Source organism: Arachis stenosperma, chromosome 1 (genome assembly GCF_014773155.1).
Source record: "Arachis stenosperma cultivar V10309 chromosome 1, arast.V10309.gnm1.PFL2, whole genome shotgun sequence".
Classification (NCBI taxonomy): Eukaryota; Viridiplantae; Streptophyta; class Magnoliopsida; order Fabales; family Fabaceae; genus Arachis; species Arachis stenosperma.
Genome location: NC_080377.1, coordinates 126,729,101 through 126,743,172, shown reverse-complemented (window position 1 = coordinate 126,743,172; position 14,072 = coordinate 126,729,101). Strand labels below are relative to the sequence as shown.

Sequence of the window (14,072 nt, the reverse complement as noted above, 5' to 3'; positions counted from 1 at the left end):
TTCCTTCCATTTCCACTCAAACAAACATAGGATAAAAGATACTTTGGTTCCTGCTTTATGCTGAAAAGTCTTCTGATACTGTAGATTCGGAAGCTTCCCTTTTTTCTGCATCTTTATTTCTAACATATAATAGTAGTAAGGGAAAAATAAACATCAACCATGCCACTAATCACGAGAACATTCAATTTAATCCACAGAGAGAGAGTGTGTGTGTTTTGAATTAACTATTCTCTCAAGAAGATTCAATTTATCAAATGTAAATTTAATTCACAGAGAATTTGTTTCCAGGTGAGAGCGGGGTTAGGTTAGGCCCGCCATTCTTGAATCTTGAGTTTTGACTCTCCTCTCTTTAGTTATATATAATGCACCCTCCTTTTCTTCGTTAGACCTTTCTCTCCGTGTGTGTTTCTCTCCGTTCTTCAAATTTCTCGTCAGCGGTATCAGTAACATTGAAGCAAAATAGCAAATTAAAGTGCGAAGAAAACTGAACCTAAGCAAGCTGCGACAAAGGCTTATCCCCAATTGAATTGGGTTTGTGTTGTGTTCACATTCACGCCACCAATTTCTGGGCTTGTTGGCTCTTCATTCATTCTCAGCAACAACAAAATGGGGCTTGTTCCTGAGGAAGCCGTCAAAGAGTTGCAAGCATCAATGGATCAAGGTTTCTCCTTTACCTCTCTTTCTTCCTTTTCTTCTCATTATGGGCTCCTCACTTGTTTTCTCTTTTGCTGAACTCCATTTCCCAACAATGGCAGTTGAGGAGCCATTGAAGAAAACATTCCAGGTTAGCATTTCTCCTATTTTCCTTCTGCTTTCGTTCTTCATCCTTTCTTTCTTCCTTCCTTTCTTTCTGCTCTAACCGATCGGTTCCAAATTCTTCAAGTCAAATTCATTCCTTGACTTTTTGACCTTTCAACTTTTCTCCCGACCACAGTTATTGACTTTGAATTAAAATTACTTCCTGGGTTTTGCTACTAGGAAACTATGCTGATTTTGACAGTTTATATATTGTTTTTTTTTAATCTGCATTAATTTTTGTGTTCTTGTATCGCCTGTTAGAAAGCTCGCTGCTTTGTAGGTTTTGTGAGATAATGGGTTCTCTTTACATAGCTTGAGTCCCTGAAAGTGAAATCTTTGTCTTTGCTGGTGATTTGAATATTTGGCACACTATGTAAAATGTTTCAATTTTTAAGTATCTATAGTCTTTCTTGTGTTTCACACTTTCACTCAGTTTCTTAATTATATACTGATGAACACGAGTAATAATTTCTGTCTATATTAGTATTGACTAAAAGTTGGCTGAAAAAGCTAATAACTCTTCCTTCTAAATTCGATATAATACATTTGTTCCTTCTCCTTTTCTCTCTCTCATTGATTTTACTTGCTTTCATGGATAGAATGTTCATCAAGGATATGTCACTCAAACTCTAGTGCGATTTTTAAAAGCAAGAGAGTGGAATCCTTCCAAGGCCCATAAAATGGTAAGATACATAGTGCAAGTGTCCTTTTTGTTTAATCTTTTGCTTGCTAATATCTTCTTCACTGTAAGTTAAAACTAAGTAACATGATGTTGTACTGTGTTTCAGTTGGTTGATTGTTTAAACTGGAGAGTTCAAAATGATATTGACAACATCTTATCTGTAAGTTCATATTATGTTGTATCTCTAACACAATAGTTTATATATATATATTCTTTTTTTTTCCAAGTTCAATGCTTGATTCAATGAGGTTTGTTTCCTGCTATCCTTTTTTTTTTATTTTGCTAAGTATACAGTGTGTCTCATTAGTGCTGTATTGGTTTTTTCTTTTTCATCACATAAATCTTTTTGGTGATTCTTTTCAGAGACCAATTATTCCTCCTGATTTATACAGAGCAGTGCGTGATTCACAACTCATAGGTTTGTCAGGGTACTCAAGAGAGGTACTCATTCTCAAACATATTCTTTTTCTCATTCCATTTCATCATAGTTGTGCTTCAAAACAGAAAGCAACCTGACATTATTGCAATTGTTAGTGAAACATTGGTTTTATGACCACATACTTACATTTATGTTGATCAAATAATATTGTTTAGTTGACTTATTTCCCTGTTTATTTTCCTCTAGGGTCTTCCTGTCTTCGCAATTGGTGCTGGGCTTAGCACATTAGATAAAGCATCTGTAAGTTTAATTATTAGAAGAAAAGAAAAAGGACACTGCTTTATTTTTTGGGGTACAGTATACATTAATCTTCAGGCTTTTGATTCCAATCTCTTCTGGCATTATTTTGTATGTTTGTTTGAGTGCAGGTTCATTATTATGTGCAGTCTCACATTCAAATTAATGAATATCGTGATCGAGTAATCTTGGTGAGCAGTAGTCTTTGGAATACTCTTCTGTTAACCAGTTATTAGTTATAGGAGACTTTCTTCCTTTTTGTTTTGACACATATGGCTGCAGCCTTCTGCGTCGAAGAAGCATGGGCGGCCTATTACCAAATGTATAAAGGTTTTAGATATGACAGGATTGAAGCTGTCAGCCCTGAACCAGATTAAGGTACTTATTTAGTTCATATGGCCACTTGATCCAGCAAGACTAGCATGCCCATGATTAATTATGCACTGAATTTATTTATGTTCCTTCTTGAAGTTATATATGGATTGTGAATAGAATGGCTTGTGAAGAATTGGTATGCTGGAGAAGTTTGTGCTCATGTAAAAATGGTTGTTATCAGATCAGGATTAGTAACTTGTAGTATATCTGAAAGTGCTTAACATGCACAAAATTTTGTTCCAGATTGGAGTCTTTGCTCATTGCTTTATGAAAAATGACATAATGAAGTTTCTTCCCTCCTCCCTTCCCTGAGTTTAATGGCTATATATCTTGCTGACTTGTTTATGCTGTTGCAGTTGTTAACTATTATATCATCCATTGATGATCTGAACTACCCCGAGAAGACAGAAACTTATTACGTTGTAAATACCCCATACATATTTTCAGCTTGTTGGAAGGTAAGAAGACATTATTCTCTACAACTTTGTTTCCTGTGTGAAATTGCTACTTTAAATGGCAGTTGCTTTCTGCTGAGCACCTATTGAGACACCAGCATGATGTTAAACACTTAGCATTAGCAGGTTGTGAAGCCACTTTTACAAGAGAGGACAAAAAGAAAAGTGCAGGTGTTACCAGGCTGTGGGCGAGAGGAGTTGTTGAAGGTAGAGACAGTCTTGGTTATGTGGTTTCCGCATTCTTTTTCTACGTTGCCTAATTGAATCTAATAAAGAAAACTTGGTATGTAGATCATGGATTACTCATCTCTGCCACACTTCTGCAAAAAAGAAGGCTCTGGATCATCCAAGCATTCAGGGAGAGGAAGTGAAAATTGCTATTCCTTGGATCACCCCTTTCACCAACAGCTCTACAGTTACATCAATCAGCAAGCCAGACTCCGTGAATCTGTTGAACCCATCAAGCAGGGATCCTTTCATGTAGATTTTCCGGAGCCGCCGGCCGAAGGTGAAGAAGCATCAATTGCCAAGACTTTAGAGTCAGAGTTACAGAAGTTTCATAATGGCAATGGAGTTTCAGACCTCAAAATCAATGATGACTAATACTTGCGTTCAGGATTTGCATTGATGAGTTAACATCTAAGGCTTTGTTGAATCTCTTGATCATCTGATCTTTGACAGTACTACTAATCATCCATATTTTTTGTTTGTTTTAGAAATTCAGAGGTAGTAGCCAGATTAGATATATCATTTGTCCATTTCTTTGCAGATATAATATATTAAATTGAAAGTATTGTATAGAGAAATAAGTAGGAATAAAAATACATTCTTATTTGTGGCTAAAGTATTGTTGTTTACATAATACTTTACTATTAATGTTAGTCTCAGAATATAATCAATTCATCACATCCAATTCATTTATGCGCCAGTGTTTTGTTTCCCATTCGTTATTACAATATAAAATAATCATGTCCTTTGTCCTCGTTAATTAAAAAGGCTCTTGAATTGACAGACATGACATTCCTAATTTAAGCACAGCAGTGAAGTGTAGTTTAAACAAAGCTAGTGGAGTGAGTTTGATTGTTATTGTGTTAAAATATGAAGTGCTAGATTTATATTTCATACAAGAATTTCTCCAATGAGAATGTTTGATGCTCAAGCCTCCTAATGTCTCGATATATATTAGGCGAGTTGGTTTGGTTTTAGAAGCATTCTAAGAATCCTGATTATTTGGTACGACTAGATTGTGAATTTGTGATGTTGATGTTTTGTTACTTCCTGTAATAACACATGGTACTTTTAACCATCGTTGACTTTGCAAAAGTCTACATAATGTGCAGTAAGGAACGATAGACAACTATGTCTACATTTTAAGTTTACCTGACTGAAGAGGCAGAAACTTTACTTTAAAGTTATCACCTAGGAGCAAGAGTATGTATACAATGATAATTGGCATTTTTTGCACAATGTTCTTTCAATGAAAAAATGGAAGCCTTAAATGTTTCCAAGCGTACTATGAGAGATGCTGATACATAAAGTGAGTGGTGTTTCACTGCAAGGAGTGTTCCTTTGTTATAATGAATGAATGAAAGAATGAGTCAATCAATCTCACAAGCATCTGTTGGTGGATTTCACTTTCTAGATGCTAAGTGACACTGATCTTGAAGAGCTCTCTGAGAAATCCATCATCTTGGAGGAAACATCTGATTTTTGCTTTTGTTGGCGCCACCTCATTAGTTCATTCTCAAATGCCTCCTTTGCAGAATCCGCCATCTCTGCATGCCACAAAGCCATTTCTGTTGCAGCCTTTATCTCCTGAATTGCTTTCAGATTAGCTTGCACCTTCATCTCCACTTCATTCTTCCTCATGCAAATTGCTTGTAACTCGGCCTTGGCAGCTGCCTCTTTCTCATGAACCAAATCTTCACACTTCTTGATTTTTTCATTCATTGTTTCATACTCATTCTTTGACAATTTGATCCTAGCACCGGTTTTCGAGTTTGTGACTCTGGCTTGCACTTCAGCGAGATGCTCCATCTCCACAAGGGCTCTTTGTTCTGATGCTTTTGCTTCCTTAGCCTCCTTCATAGCAATTTGGAGCTTAATCCCTTGCTCTTCAGACACTGCCCGGGAATTTTTAGCCTCCTGCTTCAGCTCTTGAGCCTTTCTGCTCATCTCTTCAGCTTCTCTCTTCGCTTCGTCTGCCTCCTTTTTTAGTTTCCGGATTTGCAGACTCTGCTCGTAATAGGTTTCAGCTTCCTTCTCCTCCTCAGAACCAGGCTTAGGCTTTGCCATTGCCATGCTCCCTTGCAGTTCTTCAGCAAGGGAAGAAGCAAGATCTGCCGCTGCCTGTTCCTTCTCCCTCACTTCATCCTGCTCCTTCTTCACATGTTTTAGTTCTTGCCTCAGAGTATACACAAGGTTCTTGAGGGAGTTTTCTTCTGCAACAATGTCCTGCAGTGTCTTTGTTGCTTCTTTGAGCTCTGCAGTTACAATTCTCACAGTTTCCATCTCAGAAGCATGGATCTTTCTCATCTGCTCGTGAAGAGCCTCAATCTCTGCACTTGCTTCAGCAAGTTTAGCATCTAGACTCTTCACTAGCTCTGGATCATACTGGCTTTTTAAGGCCTGCAATTTTTCCAATGCTCCTTCCTTAGCACTTCTGTAGAAGCCTAGTTGGGCTTCTCTTTGTCCTGTGACATTTGATTGCTGTTCTTCTTGTTCTGCTGCTTCAGATGAAAGCTTCATTTGCTCAATTGATGCTCTCACCTTCATGTTTGCGATTTCACTCGAGAGTTCGCTGATCCTTTCGGAGTTGAGTTTTGCCGAACGCTGAGCGTCTACTGCTGCCTGCAGTGCTGCCAGCTTTGCCTCCAAAGCTGCATCAAAATCTTGCCTGATCTTGGTGAGGTCTTGCTTAGAAGCATCTAGTTCATTTATGGTTACCGTGTACTTCTTCCTTGCATTTTCCACTTCACGTTTCCATGCCTCAAATCCTATGGCTTTAACGGACAGCGACTTTAGCGACTTCTCGAGTTGTTTTCCCTGATTCTGCACAGCCTGAGCAGCATTGATCACCGATTGCTTGGATTCTCTCATGTTGGACAGCTTTCTTGTCAAATTCTTGAGTGTCATCCTTGCCTTCTCAAGGTCGGACAGCGCTTTCGCTTTCGCCGTCTCGGCATTGTCCAGCTGCTTCTTTATCTTGCTCAACTCTTTTTGTGCCAAGACAAGCTGTGTCTCCTTCTCAAACACATTCTGCAACCATAAAACAAGAGCCAAACAATATATCTATAAATATATATTCCTTATTCAACATCCATCATCTAGATTGTGAGTTTGTAAAATTGCCTACAGATCCAAGAACATTGCATATCATTTATCTATGTAATAATTGATGAATACCTCTGAAGATCTTCTCTTGATAGAAAATCTGTCCTTGTGGAAGGCTACTTCTCCAAATAAACTAACAGCAGCTTTGACGGATTGGAACGGAGCCGTTGTGTCAATCTCTCCCACCTCTCCTCTTGGAGAAGCTGCCTTCCTTGTGTACCCGGCGTGCATTTTCTTTGATCCTTCTAATTACCTGCACCGCACTGCATCACACCACAATTCATATAATATTTTATTGATAACCGTTTCTATGCACACAGATCTTGACATGCATGATATAAAAAATGCACAACAAAATATGCAAGCTTTTCAAACGGCATTTTCTTATTACTATGTACAAATAATATGATATCTTACGTGAAAGACACAAAGATGATGAAGAAGGCAGAAGAGAGAGAGAGAGAGAGGGGGGGCCCGGGGAAGGTAGGAACTCAAAAGAACTCCCCAGAAGAAGAGGAAGAGGTTCCTTTGAGCCCAAGCTTTTCCCTCCTATACACGTATGCGAAGGCTTCAGGGACCCTTCCCCTTTGACAATGTGTTTGAATAAATCTGCAGCGACGTACATTTCGCTTTGCCTATTTTGGCTCATCTCACAGACAGGTTTGTGGTCATTACAGGGTGGTGTCAAAATACTATTTTGAAATTTCTCTCCCGGGGTATTTTCGGAATATCATTAGTAAGTATGCCACGCTGGACATAGTGAAACACCACAGGATTAACTTTAACTTTAACATTAACTTTAACCTTAATCTTATCCATAACATTATGTATATGATCTGTTATTGTTATTATCGGGATGGGGATTGTCTTTCTCTTTTCTTCTCTTGTCCATAAATTGAATTGTTACAGCCAATCCTTTGATAAGATTTGACTCCATACCATACATAGCATAACCAACAAGTAGAAATCAACAACAATCTCTTTCACGTAATTGCGTAACGATAATATTCCTAACTGTGATAGTGGTCATGTTAAATGCCTAAATGATATGATATATTAGTTGTAGTTCGTTATTTGTAATTTGTAAAAAATGATGAAATAAAAAAAATAAAAATATTTAAGGATAGGCAAAATTTATATTATTTTTTATCAATCACTTTTATCAATCAATCCAATTTATTTAGTTTAGTAATTCAATAACGTACTTTTAAGATTAATTTTTTTTATAATGAATTGGAAGAGTATGTTATATATAATTATAAAAAGTGTGTTTCTTATGGATATGGAGATATTTTTTTTTTAAAATTAGAAATTATAGATCGGAGACTTAGATTTGAGTAGGAATAGAAAACTGAGTCTGATCTTGGATGAAAGTAAAAAAACGAGAATCGGTTCTGAGTGGAGGTAGAAAAATGAAGGTCAGTTTTGGATTAAAAAACAAAAAAAAAATTCAGAAAACCCAAATCAGAAGCTCGATTTGCTTGTTCAAAAATTTTTTCAGTTTTGGAATACAAAACTGACCCTCAGATTTGTAGTATTCATATAAAATAAAAAGAGGAATGCTAGGAGGCTAACAATTTTGATATTTTGTAACCATCAATTGGCTATTAATAATTGTTCATACCCTGGCCCAATGATAAGGGCCCAGGTCCAACCGAAAGGCCTAATCCAATAGGATAAACCTTACGAAATACCGACTTTCACATAAGAAGTCGGTGTCAACCACGACTTGGTATGAAGAGGTCGGATGTGAGACTAGCTGGCAGATAAATACTCATTCAAATGAGTAACCGCCCCTAAAATCCCTCTAACCGCCTCATAAAGCCATATCTTAACCTCCCCAAGATAATAGGGATGGTTATCACCCTAAAGATACGGCACTACACCAACGGTGGTTATTGGCTCACCACTATAAGTACACTGACACCAATCAGGTATTCCTAAGTCCAATACTCTCTAAGACCTGCTTACACCCTTGCTAACTTAGGCATCGGAGTGTCTTTGCAGGTACCACCCCCCATTCCCACGCGAGCACAAGTCGGACGGAGCCTCCCGAGTTGCGGACCTACCTGGAGTCCTCCATCACTCACTTGGGCCGCCAGACGCCATCCATTGGACTAATCTCCGGTTGCCTACCGTAACATTGGCGCCGTTGCCGGGGACCCGAGAGATCATCCCTCGATGGCAGAAAGATCCCATGAAGAAGGCCGTGTCGAAACAGATTCTGAGCAAGAGAATCTAGACATGGGCAATGACAATGAAGACACAGCCCAACATCAAGACAATGATCAACACAGAGAGGGTACCTCCGGAGTAAAGAATCCGAAGGTAAATTCCTCAGATGGGCGTGACTCAGAAAAAGGCGGACCAGCTCACGTAGCTGAACTAATAGGATTGGTTCATAGCCGCCTGGAGCAATTGGAACAAGAGCGGGAGAGGCAAAAGGAAACCGAAAGGTACCTTAAGGAAGAGATGGAACGGCGAAAAGAGTTAGAAAGAAAACTCTTGCAGCTAGAATCCTCTCTCAAGAACTCCCGCGACGAAGGAGAAGATCAACTCCCAGGCGGAGAAGATCCTTTCAGCGAGGACATAATGAGGGCAAAAGTTCCAACGAACTTCAAAAGCCCTGATATGGACCTCTATGATGGAACTACGGATCCAAAGCATCATCTTAGCAACTTCAAAAGTCGGATGTATCTAGCTGACGCCTCCGACGCTACGAGATGCAAGGCTTTCCCGACCACTTTGTCGAAAGCAGCGATAAAGTGGTTCGACAGCCTTCCCCCAAGATCCATCACCAGTTTTGAAGACCTCTCAAGAAAATTCTTGATGAGGTTCTCAATCCAAAAAGATAAGGTAAAACATGCACCGAGCCTCCTGGGGATAAAACAGGAGGTTGGAGAGTCTCTACGAGCCTATATGGAAAGGTTCAATAAAGCATGTTTAGAAATCCAAGACCTGCCCACGGAGGCAGTAATAATGGGGTTAGTCAATGGACTTAGAGAAGGTCCCTTCTCACAGTCCATATCCAAAAGACACCCCGTTTCTCTAAGTGATGTACAAGAAAGGGCCGAGAAGTACATCAACATGGAAGAGAATGCCAGATTAAGAGACCTGAGTTCACGACCTGGACCTACTTCCTCCTCTAGGGAGAGGGAAAGGGAAGTCAGGAAGAAGGAAGAACCCGGTCTCGAAAGGCCCAGAAAGTATCACTCTTATACTCCTCTAAAGACTTCTATAGTGGATGTATACAGAGAGATATGCAACACTGAAAGGCTGCCACCCCCAAGACCTATTAAAAACAAAAAAGGGGGAAGTCGCAGCGAGTATTGTGAGTACCATAAAATATATGGTCACTCCACCAACGACTGTTACGACCTCAAAAATGTGATAGAAAAGCTGGCTAGAGAAGGTCGGCTTGACAGATATCTCATGGAGAGGTCGGACATCCATGGAAAGAGAAAGCGGGATGATATGGACAGGAGAGATCCGCCGCCACAAACCCCAGAGAGACATATCCATATGATCTCGGGAGGATTTGCGGGAGGCGGGATCACCAAATCTTCTCGCAAAAGGCATCTCAAAAGAGTCTACCAAGTCGAGGAAGAGGCGCCCGACTTCCCCACCATCTCATTCACGAAAGAAGATGGGCAAGGGATAATCCCCGGGCATGATGATCCCGTGGTGATAACTATGATCCTGGCCAACGCCCATCTCCACAGAACCCTAGTGGACCAAGGAAGCTCGGCGGACATCCTTTTCAAGCCCGCCTTCGACAAGCTGGGGTTAGATGAAAAAGAGTTGAGAGCTTACCCCGACACCCTATATGGGTTAGGGGATACGCCAATAAAACCACTGGGATTTTTGCCCCTTCACACAACTTTCGGAAAAGGGGAAAAATTGAGGACTTTGAACATAGATTTCATAGTCATCGATGAAGGGTCAGCCTACAATGCCTTAATTGGCAGGACTACCCTTAATCGACTCGGAGCAGTGGTGTCAACTCCTCACCTCTGCATGAAATTCCCGACTCCAGGAGGAATAGCAACGGTGAGAGGAGATCAAAAATTGGCAAGGAAGTGCTATAACGAAAGCCTAAATCTGAGAGGAAAGGGCAAAGAAGTCCACACCATAGAGCTGGGCGGCACAAGGACAAGAGAAGAGCTACGACCCCAGCCGGGTGGAAAAACCGAGGAGATACAAGTCGGTAAAGAGGAAGGAAAGGTGACTTACATAGGAGCCAACCTAGGGGAAACCCTGAAACAAAGGTTGGGTGAACTCCTAAGAGCTAGTTCCGACCTCTTCGCCTGGAAGGCTTCCGACATGCCCGGGATTGATCCCGAGCTCATGTCTCACAGGCTCTCGGTTTACCCAGGGTCCCGACCTGTACAGCAAAGAAGACGCAAGCTCGGCCCAGAGAGGACCTCCATAGTAGAAGAGCAAGTACAGGCGCTCCTGGAAGCCGGCTTCATCAGAGAGGTCAAATACCCAACATGGCTAGCCAATGTAGTGCTAGTCAAAAAACAAAATGGTAAATGGAGGATGTGCGTCGACTATACCGACCTGAATAAAGCCTGTCCTAAGGACCCTTATCCCTTACCAAGTATTGATACCCTGGTAGACTCCAGCTCAGGGTACCAATACCTATCATTCATGGACGCCTACTCGGGATATAACCAAATCCCGATGCATGAACCCGACCAAGAGAAAACATCGTTCATCACACCAAAAGCCAACTACTGCTACGTGGTCATGCCATTCGGATTAAAGAATGCAGGGGCTACGTACCAAAGGCTGATGAACAAAGTGTTTTCCCCCATCTAGGGAGCCTAATGGAGGTATACGTCGACGACATGTTAGTAAAAACCAAGCAAGAAGTCGACCTCTTAACCGACCTCTCACAAGTCTTCGACACTATAAGGTTGCATGGGATGAGATTAAATCCCGCAAAATGCGCCTTCGCAGTAGAAGCAGGGAAATTTCTAGGCTTCATGCTAACACAAAGAGGGATTGAGGCCAATCCCGACAAGTGCAGAGCCATCCTAGAAATGAAGAGCCCGACTTGTTTAAGAGAGGTTCAACAGCTCAATGGCCGACTTGCAGCCCTCTCCAGATTTATGGCAGGATCGGCACTAAAATCCCTTCCATTATTCTCCCTGTTAAGGAAGGGATGCCAGTTTGAATGGACTCCGGAATGTGAGGAGGCGTTCCAAGAGTTCAAAAAATTCTTAAGCCAACCTCCTATCTTGACCCGACCAATACCGGGAAAAGACCTCGTCCTATACCTATCCGTCGCAAACAGGGCTGTCTCATCAGCCCTGATCACAGAAGACGAGGTCGGTCAACACCCGGTCTACTTTACCAGTAAGGTTCTACAAGGCCCTGAGCTAAGGTACCGCAAACTAGAGAAGTTTGCTTACTCCTTAGTGATAGCCTCACGAAGGCTACGACCTTACTTTCAGGCTCATACAATAAGAGTCCGTACAAACCAACCCATGAAGCAAATCCTCCAAAAGACGGATGTTGCAGGGAGAATGGTTCAATGGGCGATAGAACTCTCCGAGTTCGATTTGAGATACGAAACTCGGACTGCAATTAAAGCCCAATGCCTCGCCGACTTCATCGCGGAATACGCAGGTGAACAAGAGGAAAAACCGACCACATGGGAACTCTATGTAGACGGATCCTCCAACAAGACAGGGAGCGGCGCAGGCATAATATTGGTAGATGGAAAAGGGACCCAGATAGAGGTCTCCTTAAAATTTGAATTTCCGGCTTCAAACAATCAGGCAGAATATGAAGCCTTGATTGCCGGATTAAAGTTAGCAGAAGAAGTTGGCGCTACAAAGGTGATGATCTACAGCGACTCACAAGTGGTGACTTCCCAAATAAGTGGAGAGTATCAGGCAAAGGACCCCAATATGAAGAAATACTTGGAAAAAACCTTGGAACACCTCGGGTGCTTTGCGGAAACCGAAGTTAAGCACATAACTCGGGATCTAAATAGCAGAGCTGACGCCCTATCCAAGTTAGCAAGTACCAAACCCGGAGGGAACAATAGAAGCCTGATCTAGGAAACCCTCCAAGAGCCCTCGGTATCAAAAACAGAGGATCAACAAAAGGTACTTGAGGTAGTCGGCCTAAATCTCGGATGGATGAATCCCTTAGTCGAATACCTAAAATTCGACATCCTCCCCAAAGAGGAGAAAGAGGCTAAAAAGATCCGAAGGGAAGCACAACATTATACATTGGTGAGAAATGTCCTTTACAGAAGAGGGATATCAACACCATTGCTGAAGTGTGTACCGACCTCAAGAACCACCGAGGTGTTGGAGGAAGTACATAGTGGAATCTACGGAAATCACCTCGGAGCAAGGTCGCTGGCCAGAAAAGTGGTCCGAGCAGGATTCTATTGGCCGACCTTGCAGAAAGATGCAACCGACTTTGTGAAAAAATGCCAACCATGTCAGATGCATGCAAATTTCCACGTGGCTCCCCTAGAAGAGCTTATCAGTATAACTTCCCCTTGGCCTTTCGCAAAATGGGGAATGGATTTGTTAGGTCCTTTTCCCCAAGCACCAGGGCAAGTCAAATACTTGATCGTGGGAATAGATTACTTCACAAAGTGGATAGAAGCAGAACCACTAGCTACTATCACCGCTCAAAGAAGTCGCAGGTTCCTCTACAAAAACATTATCACAAGGTATGGAATACCTTATTCCATCACCACAGATAATGGGACCCAGTTCACCGACGCCTCCTTCAGAAGTTTTGTAGCCAGTATGAAAATCAAACATCAATTCACCTCGGTAGAACACCCACAAGCCAACGGGCAAGCCGAGGCAGCCAACAAAGTCATACTGGCAGGACTGAAGAAGAGATTACAGGAAGCAAAGGGAGCTTGGGCTGACGAGCTCCCCCAAGTGCTATGGGCTTATAGGACGACCCCCCAATCCGCCACAGGAGAAACACCCTTCCGACTAGTCTACGGCGTAGAAGCCATGATTCCTATAGAAATCAGTGAGCAAAGCCCAAGGGTAATCCTCCATGATGAGGTCGGAAATGTACAGGGGCACAAAGAGGAGCTCGACTTGCTCCCCGAAGTCCGAGAGAACGCCCAGATAAGAGAAGCGGCATTAAAGCAAAGGATGACTACCAGATACAACAAGAAAGTCATTCGAAGAACATTCGCCGTAGATGACCTGGTCCTAATTAGAAACGACATTGGGATCAACAAATCGGGAGATGGAAAGCTCGCCGCAAATTGGAAAGGGCCATACAAAATCAAGGAAGTGTTAGGGAAAGGTTATTATAAAGTAACCGACCTGGATGGCACTGAGTTACCAAGGTCGTGGCATGCTTGTAATATGAAAAGGTACTACAGTTAGAAGCGAACTCTACTCCCTGATGTACTCTTTTCCCAGCTTCATGATTTTTTCCCAAAAAAGGGTTTTTTTTTCTGGAGAGGGGTTTTTAACGAGGCATCATAGTAGAGGCTAAGGGAAACATGCTGTCAAAAACCCTTAGTAGCAAAAAGGTACCTTCCCAATTAATAAAGATCTTTTTTCATTACTATGTCTCTATTAAATATCCTCCTTTATTTTTTAAGTCTTTCTACGAAACGCGCCGACTTAAGCTCGACAAAGCGTGAAAATCCCATGAACCGACCTAGATGGTCGTCAGGATAAAACGACGAGGTACAAGTCGGTGTAAAGAGGTTATATAAGTCGGTCGTAAAAAACTCGGGAACCAA

At 41.6% G+C, this 14,072-nt stretch overlaps 2 protein-coding genes across 5 annotated transcripts; one reads left to right on the top strand and one right to left on the bottom strand.

The window, feature by feature from the left end:
* Window positions 1–156: 156 nt before the first annotated feature.
* LOC130940799 (SEC14 cytosolic factor-like) lies at window positions 157–3,899 on the top strand. 4 transcript variants are annotated; one of them, XM_057869039.1, is made up of 12 exons: window positions 157–288; window positions 387–661; window positions 756–784; window positions 1,398–1,481; window positions 1,587–1,640; window positions 1,844–1,921; window positions 2,106–2,159; window positions 2,288–2,347; window positions 2,439–2,534; window positions 2,888–2,989; window positions 3,113–3,193; window positions 3,278–3,899. In XM_057869039.1, exons 2-12 carry the CDS (start codon window positions 607–609, stop codon window positions 3,587–3,589), a joined length of 1,005 nt encoding a protein of 334 aa, XP_057725022.1. In that variant the 5' UTR covers window positions 157–288; window positions 387–606; the 3' UTR covers window positions 3,590–3,899. The 4 variants fall into 4 exon arrangements, with proteins under 4 accessions (XP_057725022.1, XP_057725029.1, XP_057725046.1 ...); XM_057869046.1 differs by lacking the exons at window positions 157–288; window positions 387–661; window positions 756–784 and adding an exon at window positions 851–1,146; XM_057869063.1 differs by lacking the exons at window positions 157–288; window positions 387–661; window positions 756–784 and adding an exon at window positions 1,105–1,125.
* A 612-nt stretch (window positions 3,900–4,511) lies between these two features.
* On the bottom strand, window positions 4,512–6,789 carry LOC130946894 (WEB family protein At1g12150-like). The gene is made up of 3 exons (XM_057875790.1): window positions 6,737–6,789; window positions 6,392–6,582; window positions 4,512–6,244 (listed from the first exon to the last, which is right to left on the bottom strand). Exons 2-3 carry the CDS (start codon window positions 6,548–6,550, stop codon window positions 4,625–4,627), a joined length of 1,779 nt encoding a protein of 592 aa, XP_057731773.1. The 5' UTR covers window positions 6,551–6,582; window positions 6,737–6,789; the 3' UTR covers window positions 4,512–4,624.
* Between the last annotated feature and the right edge of the window lie 7,283 nt (window positions 6,790–14,072).

Bases quoted from the DNA above. Each gene is read 5' to 3' on its own strand.
- LOC130940799 (XM_057869039.1), top strand. From the start codon at position 607: ATGGGGCTTGTTCCTGAGGAAGCCGTCAAAGAGTTGCAAGCATCAATG. The intron at 662-755 runs GTTTCTCCTTTA...CAACAATGGCAG, and splicing joins GCAAGCATCAATGGATCAAG to TTGAGGAGCCATTGAAGAAA. The intron at 2,535-2,887 runs GTACTTATTTAG...ATGCTGTTGCAG, and splicing joins CAGCCCTGAACCAGATTAAG to TTGTTAACTATTATATCATC.
- LOC130946894 (XM_057875790.1), bottom strand. From the start codon at position 6,550: ATGCACGCCGGGTACACAAGGAAGGCAGCTTCTCCAAGAGGAGAGGTG. The intron at 6,245-6,391 runs GTATTCATCAAT...TTATGGTTGCAG, and splicing joins TCAAGAGAAGATCTTCAGAG to AATGTGTTTGAGAAGGAGAC.